The sequence below is a fragment of the Eublepharis macularius genome, chromosome 5 (genome assembly GCF_028583425.1).
Source record: "Eublepharis macularius isolate TG4126 chromosome 5, MPM_Emac_v1.0, whole genome shotgun sequence".
NCBI lineage: Eukaryota > Metazoa > Chordata > Lepidosauria > Squamata > Eublepharidae > Eublepharis > Eublepharis macularius.
The window spans coordinates 74,824,309-74,849,460 of NC_072794.1; the positions used below are offsets into that span (position 1 = coordinate 74,824,309).

A 25,152-nucleotide genomic window follows, 5' to 3' on the forward strand; every position below is an offset into this window, starting at 1 on the left:
ATGTCAGCCGTCTCCACCTTTGGGCACGGGGGAATACAACACTTTGGACGCCATGTTTGGACCTTCCCAGTCCAGCCCTGCGATGCGGCTGTGACAAGCAACCCATTGTGTTCCTCTGCCCGGCAAGGTCTTGAACGTTCCCTCTTTCGACCTCTCCCTCTCTGGAACCCTCCAGCCCCTGCTAACCTCTCCTTTCCTGCCCACCCCATCCTCTCCGCGAAAGCAGGAAGGTGGGTGATGTGAGCTGCTGCCACTGAGCACATCAGTGGGCTGCTCGGAGGTGTCGGGATCTCCCAGCTCCCGGTCCCTCTTTTGACCTCTCCTTCTCTGGAACCACTTTGACCCTTCCCAACGACCTCTCTTCTCCTGCCCACCCCATCTTTTCCATGAAGGCAGGAAGGAGGGTGATGCCAGCTGCTGCTGCTACCCAGCTCTGATGCTGCTGCTGCTGATTGTGGTAGGGAAACAGCACAGGGGCCCCTATCTATGGGTTCCTGCTGACCCCTCTGGGCGTGGGGGGGAATGGGTCCCTCCCACCCTTTCTGTGAAGGCGGGAAGGTAGGTGCCGTACTGCTGCTGCTGCTTCTTAGCACGAGGGGCAGCTTAAAAGCTTTTGCAGATACAGTTTTGCAGAAAGGTAAGGTGCGCCCCCATCCATGGGCACCTCCTGTTGCCCCTGTGCATGGGGGAATGGGTCCCGCAACTCACTTCCTTTCCACGAAGGCAGGAAGGTGAGTGATGCTGGCAACAGCCTCCAATGTGACACAAGAGGGGTGGACAAGCCTATCTAGCAGAAGTCTGCGCAATACAACATGGTGGATGTTGGGATCGTCCGTCCCAGTCATGCTGCGCAATGCGACCAGGAAGCCTTTGTCCTTTTCTCCATGTCAACTCCCAACTTTCCCTCTATTGACCCCTCCCAACCACCTCTCCTGTCCTGTCCATCCCATCCTTTCCATGTAGGCAGGAAGGTGGGTGATGCTGATGGGAGCCTACACCACTCATTTGAAGTGCCTGTCCTGCCTGCACAGGAAAGGTGTCTCTGAGTGGTGTGTGGACTGCTCTATCACCACTCAGTTCCTGGGGCTGCTGGTCCCTCTTTCAACCTCTCCCTGTCCGGAACCACTCTGACCCTTCCCAACCTCTCCTGTCCTGCACGTCCAGCCCTTTCCGTCAAGGCAGGAAGGTGAGTGCTGCCTGGTGCTGCTGGTTTTGGCCACAAGGGGCAGCTCAGAAGCAGTTGCTGTCCCTTCTGAGCAGGGGAGAATGGGTCCCGTGCCATGACAACCATCCTTTCCATGAAGGTAGGAAGGTGGGTGATGCGGGAGGCAGCCTACAGCTGTGCATGTGGGCACCTACCTGTCCCCCATGAGGGGGGGAGGGCATCCTCCACCACCTCAATGGCCAGCACGTGAGCCTGCGCTTCTACACGTCAGGGGCGGGCCCCACCTCCCACCCTTGGTTCTTTCCTTCCAACTTTCCAATGATGGGATAATACAGACAGTAATGCAATTCACCTGTCTCCCCAATATCCCTGAACACGGTATCAGTCTCTTCTGTCTATCCAATACAGGTATTCCATGTATCCATGCATCCCTCTATCCTATACGCCTATCCCATACAGCTATGCACCTGTCTATTGAGAAACCTATCTATGCCATGCACCTAAACATCCAGTGCTCCATGTCCAGCCGGTGTGTTTGTGCCGTTACAGCCTCTGCACCACATGCAGTGTGTGGACAAGAACATTGACTCCAATGCTATAATGTCCTCACCTGGTGGACGTGTGTTAGTGTCTCTGACCCACTAGGGTGTGTGTTTGTGTGTGCAAGGCCTCTGCGCATGCCATCATGTCTTGCTGGAGAGTTTTCTTTGCAGACTGTTGCTGGGTCATTTGGTTATGCGGTGGGCGGCTGTAGGCATGCTGCCTTGGTGGAAAGTAGCCTCGGGAAGGCCTGGCGGGAGGGCACATGGGGGGTGCTGCCAGCCAGTGGCCAGACCTCCCACCCGTGAGAGGGGAGGTGGCCCACCTTCAGGTCCACCGCACGGGGCCAAAGTGGACTGGGGAGGGTGGCTCCGTTTGTATTGATTGGGAGTTTCCCGGGGGCGTCAAATTTGGGAATGTATAACTCCAAGATCCATACTGCAATCTTGACCAAACTTGGGTGATGGCTGGAGGAGAGCCTGCTGTACATTCCCTGTGAATATGGGCTCTCTACGTGCTAAGAGGGCCGCTCTGGTGCCGACGAACACCGAACACCAAACATGTTCGGGAACAGGACATGTTCAGGTCCAGTCAGCTGTTTGTGTTCATCGTTGGGAACGAACACCGAACAGCCTGTTTGGGTTGTTTTTCCTGTTCGTGCCCATGTTTGGTGTAGTGGTTTGGTGTAGCCAGTTTGGTGTAGTGGTTAAGAGCACGGGACTCTAATCTGGAGAGAGTTTGATTCCCCACTCCTCCATGAAGCCTGCTGGGTGACCTTGGGCGAGTCACAGTTCTCTGGAGCTCTCTCTGCCCCACCCATCTCACAGGGTGATTGTTGTGGGGTAATAATAACACTTTGTAAACCGCTCTGAGTGGGCATTAAGTTGTCCTGAAGGGCGGTATATAAATTGAATGTTATTATTATATTATTATTATGTCTACTCCTGAATAGTCCTGAAGAGTCATAGAATTGTTCTAGCTTTCACATTATGAACATGATCCAGCTAAAATGCACACTTTTAAATTCCATTGATTTCATTGAGCAAGTTAAGGGGTCAAGCCATATATGATAATACAGCCATGTTTTGTGTGATCCAAACAACAGCTGCTCTGATCCAAAACATCTTCAGGAGAGGGAGATTTTCGGTAAAAGAGCAGCAGAGCAGAGGGGATGCTTAATACTTTCTCTGCCTGCTAATCTCCTCTCCCCATGAGACTTTCCCCTCCAGCCAAAGAGTCATATGTACCTCCCCCAAGCACTGAGGTATGGAGGGGGAGGGGAAAGTTCTGAATGATTGCAGAGAATCTAGTAGCCATATAGTATAGTAGCAATATAGTAGCCATGCATCTCTCATCTCATGCAGTCCTCCTCTTGAAGTGTGGTTATTGATATCTCAGATCATACACCACTTTCTTTCAGTTTCTTTCTTTCTTCACAACTGCACAGGTTATGTAGAAGAGTTTTGACTTATGGGCCAGGATGCAAAGGGCTTCGTGTAGTCTACTTCCCATGCCAAGCAGTTTTTCAGGCCCTCCTCCCAGCAATCTTCATCCCCCTCCCTAAAAGTCATTCCCAACTTTTAGGAGAACTTCTGATGCCAACTGCAACCAGGAGAGGACTATTGACAGGGCCTCCCTGCTGTGCTTGTAAGCGCTCTGCATACACCAGAGCCTTTTTTGAGCCCAGTCTCACGGCATACAATATTTTATTTTCAGAAAGTACTTAGGTTAGTGAAATGAGAGGTGCTAAGGATCTCCCTTACCATGAAGCCACATCTTCTGTGGGAGAGGGTCCTACAGTCTGATCCAAACTGTTTGACAGCAGTAGCAAAGGAAAGGCACTTTTAAAAACCTCACGTTGAAGCCAGAATAAGGACTAGATCTAGTGACCTGATTTTTCAGAAAGTGTAAGTAGGTCAGTCCGTCTGTTTCCAGTTATTTAAGCTACAAGGCGTGAATGATCAAATTTGGTTCATGGTTGCTGACTGTGACCACATGCTAGTCTACACAGTCAGACCACAACATCAGTAACTGCTCTGTCATATATAGATCCCCAGTTTAGTATGCAAGTTACCTAGATTTGGAGCACACACTAGCTGTTACTCACAAGTGCGTGTAATGAAGCCCCATAGTTCCTTCCTTGTCTTGAGCTTAATCATTTCTTCAGTTTATGAAAATCGTTTACATTTGAAATAAAACGCTCTTACCTCTTCAAATGCACATTGTATCTAGTGTTTAAATGTGTGTCTTTGCCAGGGTCCCAAGTGCATGTCAGATTATTTGAATACTCCTGTATGAAGCAGGTTAAATCAGCAGGCTGGTCCGGCAAATCTACAAAAATACACAGAACGTGAGATTATGTTCATTCAAAATGTACAAAAGGTAGTTAGGATTGTGCTTATTCACTGACCAAATGTTGCTTTTTCCTTTTACTGAATACAGGATGAGCAGCATGAGCAGTCTGGAAAGAGTGATCTTGAGCACATTTTCTAGGGAAATAGTTTCACTGAAACTAATGGAATCAATCAAATTTATTATACGGTCAAAGATCAGCATAAAGGAAATACTACAAAATTACAGAGTTAAAATTATTAGTAAAAATAGCACAAAGTTAAAATAGTTAATTTAAAAAGTAATATAAAAGGGTGGTATTTACATAAACTCCAATAATGAGAGCATTTGATGGATTTTATAGGCTATTGCACAAAATTTTGCAAATGAGGCTGTAGTTGTCGGATTTCCATCTTCTAGAAGTAGCCTAGCATATTCCAAGCTCATTCTTCCAGATATGCTATTGATCAAACTAATGGAATTTATTCACAGGTTGTTAGTTCAGGAGTGGGGAGTCATTCTTCTAAAATGATGGTTTGCAGACTTTAAAACAAACTGCAATAATGGTTAATGACCTGACAGCAAAGCTTGAAGTTGCTTACAAGAGAATGTTGTTTTGTATCAGTCTTTGAATTTCATATATTAAATCTCAAGATTGGTAAGATTCAAGTTCAAGTCCCACCCAGTCAAGAAGCTCATCATAAGGTGGCCTGGGACCAATCACTGTTTCTTAGCTTCACCTACCACACATGACTGTTGTAAGGATTAAAGGGGAGGGGGGAAAGTCTGTTCCACTTTGAACTCCTGAACATATAGATGGATATATATTTCAATTATTCTGTCCAATTACTAAGTGCTATAGGATCATTTTTTTGATGTTTAAACCTAGTTCTTTATTGAGCTGTGAACTTGTGAAGTCTAGTTGTATGAAGTAAGGGCTGTTGTTCTCCCTCTGTTGTGCCCTAATTCTTCAGCCAAGGGCCTTTTCCTTTTTTCAAAGATCCAGTGCAAGGTGAGTGTTTTGTTTACATATCTCCTAATGAGGTCCAATTATGACCAACTATACACAGCTGGTGGAATGTAAGCAAGGACGGAACTTGTCTTCCTAGCGAAAAAGATATTCTCTAGGAAGCAACACTGGATTCCTCTGCAGAATTATGGGACTAAGCTCCATTAAATGTAATACATGTTACTGGTAAGGAAAATATGCAATACTCCTATTATCATTGATAAAGCATTTAAAGTTGATTAGCACTGTTCAAAAACTAAAACCCATTCGGCCTGTAGGTTTACATGTGAAACAAGCATTGAATTAGTATTGACTCAAGAGACGTTACTGCAAGCAAGTGTGCTTGATAAAAGCCCTAAATAAATTATTTTAAATCGTAAATGTAACGCTCTACCTTCTAAATGTCAACCCAACCTATAAATCAGTGTCTGATTGTCCCAAATTAATTGAAATAATCTAGAGCTAGCAAAACAAACATTCACGCTCTATACAAATAAATTACTTACAGCCCATGCAAAATTGTGTTCCACATACCAGTTTAACTTCAGCATGTTGGGACTGGGGACAACTGGCATAACATACAACAGTGGAAAATGGACTGTTAAAATCTTGAAGCTGAAGCTGAATCGTAGTTTTGTTTATAACTGACAAGAATCTGTCCTCAACACGAACAAAATTTAGGTGCATATATAGTTGGGCTTTCTTGCATAGTTCTGTAGGGGAATGACAGTTTATAGAAATATTCTGACCCATCAGAATGACTTGGGCTGGTTCTATCCATACATGTCCATCACACTGTATATCTGTGAAGAAAAAATTAAATACCATAAGAATATGAGTCATTCTTTAGAAAAATGAATAGTAATATTTTGAGTATATAACACAATTGTCTACTTTTTATCTGGTCATATTATTTCATAGTATTTTAATGGTTCTAATCCAATTGCAAAATTTAATGCAAACTGGGCAGTCAGAGCAAACTGTTGATGGTCACAGGCTGATGCTATATGAGTTGATGGGGATTGACAAGAACCAGTTAGACGTAGCTTTGATGACTCAATCAGCATAAATAGGCAATGTAATCTCTGACTAAGGCTATTTCCACACACCCTTATATGGATGGCCCACTCACGGAACACTGGCAACATCTCCATTTGCAAAACGGTTGCGGGCTGTTTGGCTTCCATTTTTTTCAGCGCCTTTTTGGAACCGCGGAAAGTGTGTTCCCAGAAAAAGTGCTGAGAAAATGGAAGCCAAACAGCCCGTGACCATTTTGCAAATGGAGAAGTCTGGATTCCTGGAGAAAAGCTGCCAGAGTTCCATGAGGACATGGGCATGTGGAAACGGCGCAAGTAAGATATATGTAAATATGACTACATAATATGGAATGGTCTGTAAAAAATCATTATTATGAATACACTAAAGAAAAGGGCCACATCCACATGAGGAAGTCCAGGCCCAGAATCAAGTTTGGTAGGATCAGACATCCGTTGAGGACCATGATAGAACAGGCCCCACTGCATGCTGACCAGTGACGCATGGCCCAGCCATCCCTACTAGGTATGGGAGGGTCCACAGGGGTCTCTGGGGAAACCTCTTATTTCCATGGAAGAGGCAACTAATCCTCTTGCTGGGAGTGAGTGCAACTCTTTAATGTCTTTCGTCTTTGCTGGTGCCAGGAGTATGAAAGTGTATGAGAAAGTTACACTCTACTTAAAGGAGTATGAAAAAGCTAAAGTCCACTTGCTTCCCCAAGAGTGTGGGGTGGGCACATGTGCGTGTGCGTGTGCGTGCGTGCATGGGTACATGAGGTGGTGGCATACTTAGGGGTGCTACTTAGGGGTGCTACTTAGGGGTGCTACTACATGGAATCTCACCTAGGGCCCCCAAACCCTGTCCAATGGAGTCAGCCACCCCTACTTCTTAAGTGAAAAGATTGTTGAGCCAGCATTTCTTGCTTATTGCAAATGAGTCTTCTGTTCAAATAGATTCCCATGACATTATAAGTTAACAACATAAAGGTAGCTGTATTGCTTCAGATGAGTGGTCCATCTAATCTAACATCCAGTTTCACGCAGTGGCCAACCAGAAGCCCCTGGAAAGTAGGCAAAGAAAGTGTGAAAGCCAAAGGCTCCTTTTCTTGTTGCCAAAACCTGGTATTCATAGAATGATAGAATCATAGACTCAGGGCTGGAAGGGACCTCAAGGGTCATCTAGTCTAACCTCCTGCACAATTCAGGAACTTCACAACTCCCCCCCCCAACTGTCCCAGTGATCCTTGCTCCATGCCCAGGGTTACTGTCTCTAAATTCAGACAGTCCATTTAATCATTGTGCTTAATAGCCATTGATAGATCTATTGTCCATGAATTTAGGTAATCCTCCTTTAAAGCCAACCAACTAGTGGTCCTCGATGCATTCTGTGATGTTAATTAGAGTATGAATGAAGTACTTCTGCCCGGTATTTACAACGGAGTATTCTATTGGTGCCACCTGATACTTCCCTAAAACCACACAGAATGACATCTGCCAGCATTAATCTATGAGCAGATCTGTCTGCTGTATTGGTATGATGTCCAACTCAGTTCCACAAAAGCAACCTCCATTGAATTAAATCGGGCAAGTAAGTGTGCACAAAAGCTTGCATCTTAAATCTTGGCGATCTTTGTATTCTTTCTGGGAATGTAGTAGATAGTACAAATAAAACAGATTATAATGAATGTCTTTATTTACTTGTCTGCTAGATACATGAATAATAATAATAATATTCAATTTATGTACCACCAGGAAAACTTAATGCCCATTCAGAGTGGTTTACAAAGTGTGTTATATTATTATCCTCATGACAATCACCCTCTGAGATGGGTGGAGCTGAGAGAGCTCTGGGAAGCTGTGACTGACCCAAGGTCACCCAGCTGGCTTCAAGCAGAGGATCGAACCCAGTTCTCCAGATTAGAGTCCTGCTGCTCTTAACCACTACACCAAAGAAAGTTTGTAAACCATATTTTAATGTTTTCAAACATCTCACAGAATGCAATACTTAACTGGCTTCTTTGCTGCTGAACATCGATCATAGAGGAGTACTTGGTCAAACTTGTAGAAAAATATACTCAACACCAATAAAGCTTTAGATGTAATCATCATTCAAATGGTGATGGGTATAAGTAAAAAGGCATTGTCTAAAAACAAAGGAAACAATATTACTGACTTCCTCTATTAAACAATAGTATTAAAGATAGGTTTGCCAGGTGAGGGAACTCATCATTTATCCTCCTTTCTGAAGTGACAGCATTGCATGGGGCATAGCACACCCTTGTACAATGCTGTCACTTCTGATGTAACTGGAAGTGATGTCATTGCATGTGTACAGGAGCAAGCACACAGTGACATGTGGCAGGTGATCTCTAGACCGCTTGCCTCCTCCTGCCAATTATTAGCAATCGGGAGGCAGCGAAGCAAATTGCTAGGAGTTTGTCTGCCACCAATGGGCAGCTGGCAAGCCTCATTAACACGCTAAGAAAAATAAAGTTGTGAGATCCCAATGGAAGAATATTGAGCATAGACTTAATCAATAGGATTGGGTGGGATTGGTTTTTGGAAATTAATTTCTTTATATATGTGATGGATAGGTCCAGTTCTGCCTCTCCCAGAGACAGCCAATGGGAACTGATAAAATGTTGGGACAAGGCTGACAGTTGAAAAACAGTTAGGAGCAGCAGGTAGAGAAGGGAGAGGGCAGTCAGTCTGAGAAGGAAGATTTTGAGCTTGTGGAAGAGACAGCATGAGTGAAAGCTGATTTTTGAGAACTGATAGTTGGTAATAATTGGCTGTTGATCTGAGATCAAAGCTTCAAGTATGAGGAACAATGTATATCTGTGCTTGAGACATCCAATGTTGCCAAAGTTTTAAATAAAATTTCTTTTTTCTCTGTTTAAACCTGGCTGACTGGGTGTCTGGTATCTCAGGGAAAGTAGCACTCACGCACACCTGTCTTTCTGGCTACTAAATCCAAGTAACTAAGAGCAGAACCACAAGTGACAAAAGGCACTGATTGGACACTTGTCAGCTTCCCTCAAGTTTTGATGGGAAATGTAGGCATCCTAGTCTTGAAGCTTGGCTCTCTGACTGCTGTCCAACTTTTCAACTGTCACTTGTCCAACATTCTGCCAAGCTGCCTACATTTCCCATCAAAACTTGAGGGAAGCTGACAAGTGTCCAATCTGTGCCTTTTGTCACTTGTGGTTCTGCTCTAAATTATGGTAGCATACAAGGAAAGAGATTTTGAGTTCTATAACTTCAATAGCCCTGGGTAGTAGCTGAGTGGGGGTGGAAAATAAAAAGAACTGGGCTGCTTTGTCTGATGATATCTCTGGGAAAGAGGAGAAAGAGGAACTGGTATTTTAGAAAGAGGTCAGGGTTGTCTACGTGTCAAAGAAAGACAAGACAGGTGGTAAATTGTGACAGCCTTACCTGCCTGTAGCCCTGAACCTGGGAAGAAGGGAGACAGTGTGAAGGGGTCATATAATCCATATTTATTGATTTATTTAAAACATTTTTTTATTCTGCCTTTCCAGCAAATCAGGTCTCTCAAAGTGGTTAACAGTTAAAAAGACATTGCTTTTGTAATTAGTTCCAAACAAATTTAATCACCAAAATTCGACATGGGTCTGGACGTATATTGTTGAATGGCCATATCTCTCTATAAGAACCCACATGCCAGCTTAGACCCTCAGAGTAGCTTCTCGTTGGCAATGTTCCCTCTACCTGGTAACCTCAGGGACAGTAGGACTCTTCTTTGCTGGAGTTTCAGCTCTTTGGAACTCAGGGCCACGCTACAAGTGACGAATGACACAGGTTGGACACTTGTCAGCTTCCCTCAAATTTTGATGGGAAATGTAGGCATCCTGGTCTTGCAGCTTGGCTCTCCAACTGCTGTCGAATGGACTTTTCAACTGTCACTTGTCCAACACTCCACCATGCTGCCTACATTTCCCATCAATTCGATGGGACACGACATTCTTCTGAAGGCCAGTTGGTGACCTTAGTGAAGGTTTGGTTTCATTGATCAGATTAGGGCATTACAGCCATGAAGGGGAATTATTCAGACTCCTCTGAGCAATAATATCACCATCAAAATGTTTCTCTTGGTTTTCCGCTTCCTTCCTCCAACTCCCACAGGTTCATCAACAACGACAGTTGGTACCTGGAAATGTGATTACTATCTTTATTCTGTTCTTATCAGTGTGCTTGAACTTTGCTTGCTTGTCTTGTTTTCCTCTTTCCTCCCTCATTGGACTTCCTTTTGTGTTGTAATAAGTCATTCTGGCAGGAACCAGGCTGTTTTATTCTTTGTATAGTGCTTAATAATAGTTTGAGGAGTAAGTTAATAATGGAGTTGCTCAAACTGCCTGCCACTGTTTGGCATGGAGATTGAAAAATCAATTTATTTATCTATCACATCTCAGCACAACTTGGGTCACAACTTGCAACAAAATTACAAGGCATTCGCTGAAAATCAAAATGTGCTCTGTTGTTACACCTTGCAGATGCTCACCCAGCAATTGTATAACCTGGTAAACTGGTGAAGCCAACCCAGAACCATCCAACATTATTATTAATTTAGCCATCAGGTGAGCAGCTCACAGTTTTAATGCGGTAAAATTATTAAGGTTATCTATAGTTTTCTCCAATGCCTTTTTGTTCGTTTTTTTAAAATGCTAGTTCTCATATATAAGGTTGTATCGACTTCCACTAATTCCTCCCTCAGGAATTGGGGGAACCCACCCGCGTTCAAAGGTGCCAGCACTCAATACTGGTGAGTACCACCACAAAATAGCCCTGGTTTTATCGTACATTGGTTACATCATGAGAAGACAAGGTTCTCTGGAAAAGGTAATAATGCTAGGAAATAGTGGAGGCAGTAGGAAAAGAGGAACACCCAAAATGAGATGGCTTGACTCAATAAAAGAAGCCACGTCCTCCAGTTTTCAGGATCTGAGCAAGTCTGTTCATGTTAGGACATTTTGGATTTCTCTCATTCATAGGATCACTATAGGTCAGGTGCAACTTGACAGCACATAAACACACACACGCACCAACAGGGTGAAAAAAGGACAGAAGGCTAACACAAAAACAGATTAATAGGGTGCAGTTCTGGATTCAAAGCAACGGGAAAGAATAAATAACTATGATATTCAGGTGGGTGGGATATTGGGGTTAGTGGATGATCTGGAAGTAAGAGATGCCGCACAGTTGCCAGAACTAAGAGTGGGTAGACTTGGTCAGGTATAGAAAGCGATTAGGAACCCTATATATTAACTTTGGGTGGGGGGTAGTTGCTAACTGAAAATTCTTTTTAAAACCAAAGTTCTACAAATTATTTTTAAATAAGTAAAAAAACACATTATTTGTAATTTGTTAAATAAAACTGCAATATAATAATATCTTTTCATACACTAACAATGCAGTCCTAATCAGAGTTCCACCCTTCTACATCCATTGCCTTCACTGGACTTAGAAGAGCTTAACTTTGTTGATGAGTGCAATGATATAATATAGAATGGGTTATTGTTCCCTATTGCAAGGCTTTTCTGAATGCCAATGTGACATGACCACCAAGACTCCCCATATTTCTCCATGTGCAGTTCTTTGTCATCACATACTGAGAGATGTTTTTCTACAATTAGGAATGTGATAATGTTCCACAGTTCATTCAATTAACTTCCATAGATGATCTGAGCTGGGAAAATAACAAGAATTTTGGGGCATGCTATTACACGACTGACCATATATCTACTATTAGGGGATCACATCCATGAGAGATTATTCCAATATTTTGTGAGGTTTAGTGACTGAAATGCCAGAGTAAAGTCTAGGAACGCCAGGTTCAAATCCCCATTCTGTCATGTATGCTAGCTGGGTGAGCTTGGACTAGTTACACTTTCTTAGTGAAACACACACAAACCTCTAAGCATTTTTCTATGTAATATGCTCTGAAATGTTACAAATAATCAAGCAGAAAGCATTTATAACAGCTGCAAAATATATACATACTTACAGCATAGTTAAGACCATTGATATAATTTATCCCTGTTTAAAAGATTCAGAAAGCATTCGTTTAAGCTTAGGAATTGTTTGAAGACATGAATAGATATTTTACCTTACTGTCCATCAGGCCATGTGTCCCACTTCTGTGCTGGATTATTTCACAGTCTATTGCTGCAGGACTACACTTCCCTTCTCTTTAACATGTGTGATTCAGAATTCAGATTTCACTGCCAGATGAACCAATAGGGAAAGAAAGACATAAGCAGTTCATGAGAGCCATAAACCAATGATTTGAGGACGCAGCCAACATTTACTCTGAGTCAGCCTGTGGGGAAACCCACAGCTCTCAAAAATGTGCCCCCTTTCTCAAGTCCCCTCCCACCTTCTTCTCAGTAACAGACTTACACAAAAGCATGTGTACATTGCCAGCACCTCTGTAGCTGCCTAGAAAAACTAGTGTTTCAGGGTTTGAAAACAGTAGATGACAAGTTAATCTGTCAGGACAGAAAAACATTGCCTGATTCTGCATAATTATCCCAGTGTGCATTTGCAGCATAATTTCTATCAACATGGACATAGTCTTGGTACCACAGCACTAATTCCTACTCTATGGCATTGTGTGTGCCATATAAGCTGTTACTCTTAACTTGCTTGTGATGATAGATTTTGTTTTTCAGTTTTAATAGGCTAAGTATTAGATATGGGAAATAAATAGCCTTCACACCTCATGCTGAAATGATATATATAATAAAAAGAGTGTCTCACATCACCTGGTGTCCAAACTCATTTTTAGGCACTGCAATGTGATCAAAGAAGAACAGATTCCCAAGATATGGTGACTTGTTCATCAATCTAGTGCTTTGAAGCTGTGGTTGGGTGGCTAAGGCAGAACAAACTGCAGCTGAATTCAGACAAATTCTAGGGTAATGCTGATTGAGAAGGCTGATGTTCTTGAGGAGCAGAGTTCGCATTTTTAGAGCAGGTTAAGAGACCAGGGGTGCTATTAGATGCAGCCTTGCTGTTTGAAAAACAGGGTGGTGCAGTGGCCAAGAGCATCTTCTATCAGCTACATCTGGTTCACCAACTTCCTCCTTTGTTAGGCTTAGCTGATCTGGCCATGTTGTTACATGCTTTTGTTACCCTGTGGTTTGATTACTGTAACACTATGTTGGACGGCCCTTGAGGACAACCCACAACTGCAGCTAGTCCAGAAAGAGTAGCAGCCTACTCTCATATTTTCCCATTTAGGGTGGTCCGCCTGGTATTGATTAGAGCCTGGGCCTGTCCATCATGGCCCACATATTGTAAGAGAGGGGAGGACCTCATTGGAGTTCTTCTGGAGGTGCTGCAAGGCTTGCCTGTTTGCCATGGCCTTTGATGGGATGTGAATGGTAGGCATCTTGGCAAGGGGCAGTATTTGGGGGTTTGTTTTATCTGGTGTTAGTTTGTAATGTTTTGATTATTACCTATAAGCCACCTTGATCCAAGAAGACACAGTACAAATATCTAAATATGCAGATTATTGAATATTCATACAAAAAGGAGTGCTATTTGTAGGGGCTGCATTGACATGTATATACCTGGGAGACAGTGTGTGTGTGAATAAGTAGAAAATAATCAAGTTTCAGACATATGTGATCAGACTTCTCAATGCCCAGCTGCTGTTACCTCACCCCAAACCCCAATATTCCAAATGGGAATTATGACACGGTGGTAATTTCAGGTCGGGTCTAACAATAAACAATTGTCATTTTAGTGTGCATATATGAAACTTCTTGGCTAATTTATTTATTTATTCATTTATTTTATTTTCAACCCACCCTCCTTGCAAGCGGGCTCAGGGCGAGGTACAACATTGATTAAAATACAACTTAAAATCAACCATAAAACAGATAAAATACTGTGCCCCTTTCGGGGCAACCAGCTGGAGTGGACTTTCCAGACCCCTTGTAGAGGGAGACCGGTGGAAGGCTCGGCAATGACGAGCTAAAATTAGCCTCCATCATATACCTGGTGGAACATCTCTGTCTTATAGGCCCGCCTAAATGATATAAGATCCTGGCGGGCCCGAGTGTCCTCAGACAGAGAGTTCCACCAAGTTGGGGCCAGGACTGAAAAGGCCCTGGCCCTAGTAGAGGCCAGTCGAGCCTCTCTAGGGCCAGAGACCACCAGTAGATGTTTTCCGGTTGAATGAAGTGCTCGCTAGGGCACATACAGGAAAAGACAATTCCTTAGGTATGCTGGTCCCAGACCATTTAGGGCTTTATAAGTCAAAACCAACACCTTGAACTGGATCCGGAATTCTACTGGGAGCCAGTGAAGCTGCTGCAAGATTAATTAATGCTATATTAGCTAAATAAAGTAAACGAAGCCTTTAGAAAATGAAAATATTATTGACTTCAGTTAATAAAACCAGAATTGATCTTATCAAAAAGAAAGAAAAGCTGTTTCCCTCTGGGTCTTAGGTGAGCAGCAAAGTATAAACAGCTGAGTAAATGGAATTCTGGGACAGGTAGATGTTCTACATGTACAGCATAACTTCCTTCACCAAAGCCCTTAAAGAAACAAATGTCGTCTCCTGACAAAAACAAGTATTTTCTCTAACATGCAAATTAATAGTAGGTTCATGCAGCCTCAATTGGAACCATCCAGGGAGGAGAGAGGGTTTTAATTCTTCAACTTCCACTTAGTTTTGTGCTGGTATTAGTATTTTAAAGGAGCAAAGAGGTGTCCTTTAGCAGCATGTATTTCAGAAAAGAAATGTTAATTTGTGTTACTTTGTTGCTGGGAGTAGAGATGGGCATGAACCGCATTACGAACTTCCAAAACCCATGAAAATGGCGATCGCGATCTGGCGGTTCATGATTGTCCACGGCGAACGAACCAGCGTTCAGGAGAGACCTGGTTCGGTACGTTCGGCCGCGGTTCGGGAAGCCAGACAGTCAGGCGCCAGCAATCAATTCCCCTGGCAACGGAGCCAGGGGAATGCCTGAACCCTGTCTGCGCTCCTTCTGTTGCCCTGGAAACCCGAATGGAAGCCCAGCTTTCCTTGATCGGCAGGACTTCCTTCCAACCATGGAGCTGCAAAGCAGTTACAAGTTGGGAGAAGACATCCAGGAGAGGGAGGGGGAAGGGGGTGTTCTGTAGCCATGTGCACTCCAATCTCATCCCTGCAAACCCTGATAGGCAGCTCTGACGGCCAAACACAGACCTCCTGCGTTGCTCAATGGGACCTGTGCTTATAAATAGCTGTGGGATCCCAGGCTGGGTTTCACTTTCAGTGAGCAGTGGAGTGGGACAGAGCTCTTGCTTGCCACTTGCTAGCCTTTGGGGAGAGAGACTGAGAGTATAATTGAGCTGGATTTTTGTGGGAGTTTCCTGGGGGCCTTGGATTGGAGAGGGTATAACTCCAAGATCCCTTTTGCAATCTTGTCCAAACTTGGGTGATGGCTGTAGGAGAGCTTGCAAAACACTCCCTGGGAATATGGGCTCTCTAAGTGCCACAGGGGCCGTTCCACACCCAACGAACTGCAAATCGAGAACCGGTTCGGCAACAGAAAATGTTCGTTGTGGTTCACGATCTCGGGATCGTCGTCGGCACCGAACCATGAACCGCCAGTTCATTAAATTTTTTTGGTTCATGCCCATGTCTAGCTGGGAGTCTTGCAGCACCTTAAAAAAGTTTATTTGATTGTAAGCTTTTGTGAACCCTGTAGTGAAATTTACTTATCCAATTCATTTCTTTTTGAGTACAAACATCTTGAGTTAGACTTTTAATAGTTTTTTTTTTTTTTTAGGAGATAAGAGGCCTTGAGCCACAGGTGCAAACCTGAAACAGCTCTCAAGGACAAAGCTTCACAGAGGACAGCTGTAGGTAGCTGGTCTTGTGGGGGGGGGAGTTCCTTCAGTCTCTTAGATCAGGAAGGATCAGAGGAGTCAAGGAAGGGGAAAGAGAAAAGGATCTGTTCCTGCTTTTGCTCCGGTTCCTGAATGCTATGCAACTAGTGGATTCTTGTGCTAGCAACTTTTGTCTTTTTTTCTTTGGAACCTCTGGACTTAAGAGCTAAAGCTCCCTTTTGGACTCTGGCACTTGCTGAAGGTAACACCTGGAACAGGGCCGTTTCCAGATGGCTTACCTGAAGCCGCTCCATGCCGCAATGTTGTGGATCGTGCCGGGGAAAATGCAAAATATCGCGTTTTCCCCTGCACGATCCACAACATTGCAGCATGGAGAGGCTTCAGGTAAGCCATCTGGAAATGGCCCAGGTTCAGGGACCTAGTGAATATAGCCTAGCTTAAATAGCCTGTTGTTGTTTTGTGCTTCTCCACATACTTCTATGTTTATTTTGTTTGCCTTTGCAGTTGTTAATCTTTTTCTTAATTTGGTGTGGAGTTATTTGGCCATTTTTTCACATGCTACCCTGTTAGTTCATTTCTGGGCTCAACCTGCCGAATGCTTACCACACAGGGCTGACTTCCTGTTTAAAACTTGGTAGGGCTGGGAAATTGCCTCTCAGGTCCATGAGTGATGATTTAGTTTAGAGAGACTGGTGGCAGCTTTTTCCCCTGGCAGTGAGGCTTCACTTGCCAGTCCTTTTAGAATTTTGCCTTTTGACAGCAGCAGTTGGTCAGCAGCACCCCTGGGGGCCCAGGGAAGCTTGTTAGAAACAGCTACAAACTTCATCACCTGCACATTCAGTTTTTGTTTACAAATGGATCCCTGCTACTGCTTGAGGGTCCCAGGAGAAAGAGGAAGGAAAACTCACATGTAAATTCTCACTCTGTAACTGAGATTTTTAACTACCCATGGAACAGAGACTCTCTCATCCATCTGAAATTGGGCAAGCAAGAGGATAGTTGTGGCGAGGGGAACGTGATACTCACTTATGCTTTAGTGGATCGTGTTTGTAGATCTAACAATTAAAATAAATGTTGTGTTGCTCATTTTATTTTCATATCGACCTTTTTACCAAAGTAACTACTATGAAAATATTGGGGAGCACAATTTTATATTCTTGCTTCAGGAGCAAAATTAGCTAGTTATAGCTCTAGTTGGTGCCAAAGGGGGAATTTTCACAGTTACCTCTCCTTAGCATTGATTATGACTGTACAGTTGTCAGAGGCAGGGCAGACTATTTATTTATTTATTAATTTGTTAGGCTTCTATCCCACCCTCCCCACAAGCAGGCATGCTGGTGACAACCCAATCCAAAACTTCGTGCCAACTGGGTGAGGGGGTGCATATAAAGACTGAACAGCAAACAGGAGAATATCACCCTTTGTGGGACACCACATTCCAATGGGCGGCATGATGATAACTTCACCCCAGGTGCCACCCTCTATGTCAGGCTGTGGCATTCAAGTTAGCCAGAGTCTGCCTTCTTCCCTTCTGCAAGAAGCCAAAGTCTCTTGATTTCAAAAGGTTTATTAGAAAGACAGCATTCAGGCCCAGAGGTCCACACTCCAGAACCAAGATAGTCCTGGCTGAACACAAGCTTTGTTAGGAATGAGTTACAAAATGAAAGTTGTTACACATTCAACCCTCTGATCCCAGCCTCCCCCCAGAGTTCACATTGCAGGGCGCTCCTCTGTGGGAACGCTGGCTCGTCAAGGTTGATTCTTAAGAAAAACAGATAAGACGCAGCATCCTCTCCCATGGAAAGTGCGGTCCTGGCATGGCTAGACCTGGAGGGAGAGAAAGACTAAAGAACTACAGGAATTAACATGGTGTGATGTATTGTCGAAGGCTTTCACGGCCGGAGAACGATGGTTGTTGTGGGTTTTCCGGGCTGTATTGCCGTGGTCTTGGCATTGTAGTTCCTGACGTTTCGCCAGCAGCTGTGGCTGGCATCTTCAGAGGTGTAGCACCAAAAGACAGAGATCTCTCAGTGTCACAGTGTGGAAAAGATGTAGGTCATTTGTATCTACTCAGGAGGGGTGGGGTTGAGCTGAGTCATCCTGTAAGAGTTTCCCAGGGTGTGGAATGCTAATGGCGGGAGGCTTCACTGTATCCTGAGGAAGTTCTTTTGCATATGGATTGGTACTTGATGTGCTAATCTTCTCTGCAGGGCTATTGTCGGGGATAGAATGTTTTGTTAGCCTGGTGTTTTTCAGAACTGGAAACCATGCTCTGTTCATTCTTAAGGTTTCTTCTTTCCTGTTGAAGTTTTGCTTATGCTTGTGAATTTCAATGGCTTCCCTGTGCAGTCTGACAAAGTAGTTGGAAGTGTTGTCCAGTATTTTGGTGTCCTGAAAAACACCAGGCTAACAAAACATTCTATCCCCGACAATAGCCCTGCAGAGAAGATTAGCACATCAAGTACCAATCCATATGCAAAAGAACCTCCTCAGGATACAGTGAAGCCTCCCGCCATTAGCATTCCACACCCTGGGAAACTCTTACAGGATGACTCAGCTCAACCCCACCCCTCCTGAGTAGATACAAATGACCTACATCTTTTCCACACTGTGACACTGAGAGATCTCTGTCTTTTGGTGCTACACCTCTGAAGATGTCAGCCACAGCTGCTGGCGAAACGTCAGGAACTACAATGCCAAGACCACGGCAATACAGCCTGGAAAACCCACAACAACCAACATGGTGTGACTTAGGTTACATTCTCATAGCATGACAGATCCTGACAGTTTAACATGGCGAAACTTAGGTCAGGTCCATGACTCAGGGCCAAGCTACAAGTGACGAATGACATTTGAATGACAAGTGTATTTCTCCCTGTTCACTTGCCCCCCACTCAATCCACTTGCCGTTCAAGTGTCATTCGTCACTTGTAGCTTGGCCCTCAGTAACTTTAGAACAAAGGCATAATTCTTTAGGACATAACTTTGGTCAGGTTAAGAACTCTGAATATGACAGATCCTGACACTCTGTCCCTGACCACGGAGAAAGGAGACAAGCCATTGTAAAGCAGTCCCTCGTATCTCCACATCGGCAAAGCAGTGGGTCAGCAGATTGTAGCTGACCATATCAAACGCTGCAGAAAGATCTAACAGCACCAACATTGCCGACCCGCCCTGTTCTACGAAGATTGTCTGTGAGAGTGACCAGCCCTGTCTCCATCCCATGACTTGGATGGAAACTGGACTGGACTGGGTCCAGGACAGAGGAATCCTTCAGGAAAACATGCAGCTGTTCAAACAACTGTTCAAACATCTTTTTAATGTATCTTGAAGCTTTTCACGGTGGAAGTGCTTGGAAAATGCTACTGATTTGTTAAAGGGACAGCTGCAAGGGCAGTTAGGCATTGATAACAGCAACTTTACAGAGGAGTCACAATTACATATCTGGAAGCTGTTATGTGGAATGGTAAAAGTCACCTCCGCCCCCTTACAAAAAAGACATTGTACATAAATTTCTTTCCCTACCAGGTCACAAAATGTATGTATCAGGCAAAAGGAACCTGAAGTCATGTAGTCCTATATATAAGATTATTCACTGATAAACAACACTTGATAACATGTTTTTATCATAGAAAATGCTGACAACCATCTTAGAAACAGTACTACTAAAGAGAAACATTTCTACTTTGTAAGCTTCTTGTAAATTGTTACTGTACTTGTGAAAATTGTGCCCCCACCTATCTGTTCCTTCCTAAAACTCTCTCCTTCATTCTTAATCATTCAACATCTGTTACCATGGAGGCCTGCAGCTTGCTGAAACTAGTTTGGTCGTCATGGTTTTAGTCAACAATGATGACACAATAAGAGCATAGAAGTTCTACAAGACTGTTATATTCAGAGAGCTCTTCAGATAATACACAGGTATTATACTAGAAGATCCCCTGGTGGTCTTGTCACACATATTGCTTTCTTGATTTCTGCAAAGTTTGCCTTTTCTCTTCTCAAGATGTTTCTTAGGTTTCAGGGGTATTTGATCATGACCTGACCATATAGCATTGATTTTGTCGACTGAGAACATGTGTTGACTCTGCAAGGGAACTAACTACTCTTAAAAGTCAAGAATTAACTCAGTTCTGAGGCTGCCCCCTCTCTCACACTTCATATATAAAGAGATGTGATAGTATGTATTAAGAAGACCCAATTTTATTTTTCTTGTAGGTTTGAAATTCAGATAGTGTTAACCCACTTTTTCCTGAAAGATTGAGTTTGTGGACAAGTGGATGACTGCTTGCAGTACATCAGAGGGGATAAGTAATCAATACTATAAGTAGTAAAGACAAGAACAAGCCTCTTTGCAAGCAACCTTAATCTAAAATTCTGTTTTGTTTTTGGTAATCTCATTTTGATGGATCAGGATAGGGTTGGCAACTCTGGCTTGGGAAATTCCTGGAGATGGGGGGAACAGTACTTGGTAGGGAGTGCTCTCAGGGCAGCACAATGACATCACTGCCAGAAAGTGATGTCGTTGCACAGCCCTGGAAGCTCACCTGGGAGGCTCATTCCTGTGCCTTTCCACCCTGCTGGCCAAGTGAGTGGGGGGGGGGAGGGTGGAAGTGGGCAATCCCCCACCCCCACCAGGAGACCTTGGTTCCCTAATGGTTGGGGAGGGCAGAGTTTGGGGAGGTAAGTGATCTTAGTGGGGATGTGATGCCATAAAGTCCAACCTCCAAAGGGGTTATTTCCCATAGATGAACTGATCTCTATGGTCCAGAAACTAGCTGTAATTTTGAGATAATTCTAGACTCCCCACAACATCTTGAGGTTGGTAACCCTAGGTCAAATGGAAACATGTATTAATTTAAAATCAGTTATCTGAAATGAAAGATGTGCTAAACATACTTAGTAAGAAATTCAGTAGCTTTCTTGAGCTAATATTATAAGAAGCATCAGCTCTTGGAGCTGGTTTAGAAAAAGTTAAAAAAATTTAGTCTCATAATTTTTTAGATACTGAGAAAAATTAACGCTGTGAAGAAGAGTTAATTCAGCATTCTGATTTGTTTTGGTAGACAAAATAATGAGAGAATCGCAAAAAGCAAAGAATGGTAAATGGAATAGATACATTTTATAGTATATTTAAAATAGATGTGATATTAATCTGGCAAAGCCATTAGCCTACATTGGGCCTTAAACCAGTTCAAGATGCATATATTTGATTTGCCCAAGTAAGAGTGATGTAATCATGCTAGCAAATTAGTTTAGCTGACAGATTATTTGGACTGAAGAGTGAAATCAAAATAATTTGCTACTAGTACAGAACAATTCCATAGTTACAAAATGTGCAAAAGTCAAGGACAGTTTCCTTTTTATCATTTAACCATTATCCAGAGATGGGATAGGTATAAGGAGGTGGTGCCATAAGTATTATTTTAGCACTGGTAAGGCAGTATTAATTTAGATAATCAAATAAGTGAACTGTTTTGGACATTGTTTAAATTATTTTTTTTTATAAAATTTTTATTGGATTAGAATATATAATCATTCAATACAAACATTCCCCCTTTGTAAATATCTACTTCTAACCCCCTCCCTTTCCTCCCCCCTTTTGTTTGACTTCCAACAGTTTTCCAACCCTTTGTCTATCTTATTACTTACTTACTTATTACCTCATATAATCTATTAAACATACCTTTAGACTCTCTTCTAAGCTTGTTATTTTTTTATAACACAGAGTTACCTTTAACTCCTCCTTTACTAAATCCTATATTCTAAATAACACATTGCTAGCATATATTACTAATCTTTATATTATCAGTATAACATTTTATCCATTTTCTATTCCCTTACTTAATCTCTTTATTCTCCCCCATATAAGTTAATCAATTTAACTTATATTCTGTATATTTCTTTAAACATTTCTTATTCTCAATCAGTTTTAGTTATATGAAATATCTGTTATACTAAAAACTTAACTATATTAAAAATACCTGGCTAGCATACTCATATATATTCATAATATATATTCATAATAATACATCTATTATTTAATACTGTGAATAAGAAAACAAGATTTTCATCTTAACCCTAATAATAGCTTAGAATTTAATAATTAAATCCCCCTTTCCCGGTAAAGCCGCTTCTCTCTTCTTTTATAGAGTCTCAGTAATTCTCGAACTGCCACAGTTTCCCTTCCACATCCCATTTTTTCTCCAAATATTGCTTCAGTTTCCCCCAATCCATATTCAACTGTCCTGGATCAAGGTCTCTCAGCTTCCTTGTCATTTTGCCCATCTCCGCCATGTACAGCAATGTGTAAATCCAATCTTCAATAGTTGGTACTTCTTGCAATTTCCACTTCTGCGCGCATAAAAGTCTAGCCGCTGTTGTCATATAGAATAACAATGTTCTATGTTGTGCTGGAATATCTTCCATTCCCAAGTTCAGTAGCAGCAATTCTGGGTTTCTATTAACTTGAAACTGTAAAATTTCGTTAATCACTTCTATTATTCCTCCCCAGTATTGCTTAGCTACCTCGCAAGTCCACCACATATGATACAAAGATCCTTCATGCTTTTTACATTTCCAGCATTTATTTGACATATTAGTATTTCCTAGCACAATTTTCTTTGGTGTCAGGTACCAACGATATATCATTTTATAAACGTTCTCTTTAATATTTGTACATGTCGTGATCTTCAAAGTCGTTTTCCACAGGTATTCCCACGCCTCCATTGTTATTTCTTTATGAAAATTTATCGCCCACTTCACCATTTGAACTTTAAATGTCTCATCTTCTGTATACCATTTTAAAAGTACTTTATAGATCTTTGAAATTTCTTTTTTACCCTCTTGAAAGATTACCTCTTCTAATTCTAAATTCTCCATTCTTAGTCCTCCTTTCATACAGTCCGAATTATAGAGATCTCTTATCTGTCTATATTGAAACCATCCATAACTTGAGGACAACTCCTCTTTCGTCTTTATTCTCAATTTAGAGGATTCCAATAACGTTATCTCCTTATATGTTAAACACTGTTGTTCATTTTTGACAGTTCTTGGATCTATTACCTCGAACGGAACTACCCACAGGGGAATTCCGTCCTTCAGGTAATTTTTATACTTCTTCCAGACAGTAAAAAGGCTTCTCCGAATATAATGGTGTAAGAACATAGAGTCAGCTTTTACTTTATCATACCACAGGTATGCATGCCATCCGAATATTTTTTTTGTATCCCTCCAGAGCCAATAGCTTGCAATCCTTCGACATTGTTTAAATTATTGATGTAACATAATAGCAATACCTAATATAAATACACTATACGTACAAATACAACATCAGTTCCATGCATAACTTCTTAATCAATAAAGATAACATCACAAAACTAATTCTATAGTAATTCCTCTTCCAGATGCTAGATCAATGGTAAACAACTTGCTTCCATGCATTTGACATTCCTACACTGCTACAAAACTATTGGCTTCATCATTTTAATTCTGTTCTACACCTTCAATAACCATTCTTATTTATTAGGTTATGATTGACTCTTCCAATGTCCTGCAAGGACTATCCTTGCCACAGTCAAAACCCTGAAAAATATTTCTCTATATGATATTTTTATCATGTATATATAATTGAAAAGAAAAAATGGGATTCAGCGGACGCTCAGTATTCCCCAGTATCACATATTACTCCCTGAAACATTTTCCAATAAATCTGTGGCCCACAGAGCTTCCATCACATGTGTTAGAAGCTTGCACTATTTCTTAAGTGTTTATCAAATTATAAAGGCAAGATCTGAGTCCAGTAGCACCTTAAACACCAACATTTCCAGGGTATAATCTTTTGAGGGTTAAATATCCCTTTGTCAGATACCCTTCATTGGGGAGCTATGACTCTTGAAAGCTTATAACCTGGAAATGTTGGTCTTTAAAGTGCTATTGGATTCAAATCTTGCCCTTCTGCTGCAGACCAACAAAGTTACCTGCCTGAAATTGTTAATTATTATTCAATTATAAAAAAGCATATAAAAGTGTTATTATATATCAGAGTTATTCTTGCTGTCTTGCCCATTTCAACAAAATTTATTGTAGTACTGGTGCTGTAAAGTAAAGCAATATATTTGGTAACTCACAGCCTCCTTTTTGCAGGCGGGGGGGAGGGGGAATGATACATTATATTGGCTCTGGGCCTTGTTTTCTTTCCTTCTCAAATAAAATTGTATGACAGTTTTTGCCATTCTTTCAGAAAATTTTCAGGGATGCTAGTTAATACATTTAAAAATAAAAATATCAATTTAGGAAGTGTTGCTATTTTTATAGTGTTTATACAGTCTAACAAAGATATCTTTAGGGAACACCAAATAGCAAAGTGTGCCTCAATTTGAACTATTAAAAGATTAACGTTAAACCTAACAATATCTTTACTTTCTCTGGATATCATAACTCCTAGATATCTCATGTCTTTCAGATCTATCTGGATATTCTTTAAAAAGATACCTTGTTTAAATTTCAGTTGTTACAACAGTTGTTTTATGCCAATAAAGGCTAACTTGACTTGTTACAAATGATAGACTCATCAAAATTCAGTTTATGCCTTACAAATTTATTATAACAATCAATAATTTTGCTACCGCTAGACTTCAACTATCTGGTCCTATAATATAAATAGCAATATCATCTGCATATAAATTACATTTATAAATATGTTTACCCATTTGTAACTGTTTAATCTTATTTTGCCTGATGATTATTGCCAAAGGATCCAAAGACAAAACAAAAAGTAGTGATGAAAACAGGCAACCTTCCCTAGTCCTCTTGATGCTATAAATCTTTCAGATTCATTTATCATTTCTCATGCCTGGGCTTCTAAATGAATACGTTTGTAATTGTGATATAAAATATTGTCCAAATCCAAAAGTTTCTAGTATCTGGTCAAAATAATAAGCTCTAACTGATCAAATGCTTTTTTCTGCATCCAGAATATTAACAGCAGCTAGTAACTCTTTTTTTCCAAGTATGCCACAATATTTTAAAATGTTCTTTATATTGATTGAGTTTCTTTTTTAGAATGAACCATGATTGGTCATGAAAATATATATTCATAAAATATATTTTATGAAAAATAGATTGTTTTCAAAATTTTATAATAATAATTCAATAAATTGGGTGATATGATACCACCCATAATACAACCTGACTACCCAACC

At 41.7% G+C, this 25,152-nt stretch overlaps 1 protein-coding gene across 1 annotated transcript in view; it reads right to left on the reverse strand.

Annotated features, from left to right (window-relative positions):
- Positions 1 to 10,365, reverse strand: part of IL23R (interleukin 23 receptor) — a 48,225-nt gene extending 37,860 nt beyond the window's left edge. The window contains exons 1-4 of the mRNA XM_054980384.1: positions 10,248 to 10,365; positions 9,515 to 9,532; positions 5,552 to 5,848; positions 3,913 to 4,036 (exon numbers count right to left, since the gene is read on the reverse strand). Coding sequence (XP_054836359.1) covers positions 3,913 to 4,036; positions 5,552 to 5,848; positions 9,515 to 9,532; positions 10,248 to 10,365 — 557 coding nt within the window. The remainder of the gene's footprint in view (positions 1 to 3,912; positions 4,037 to 5,551; positions 5,849 to 9,514; positions 9,533 to 10,247) is intronic.
- Between the last annotated feature and the right edge of the window lie 14,787 nt (positions 10,366 to 25,152).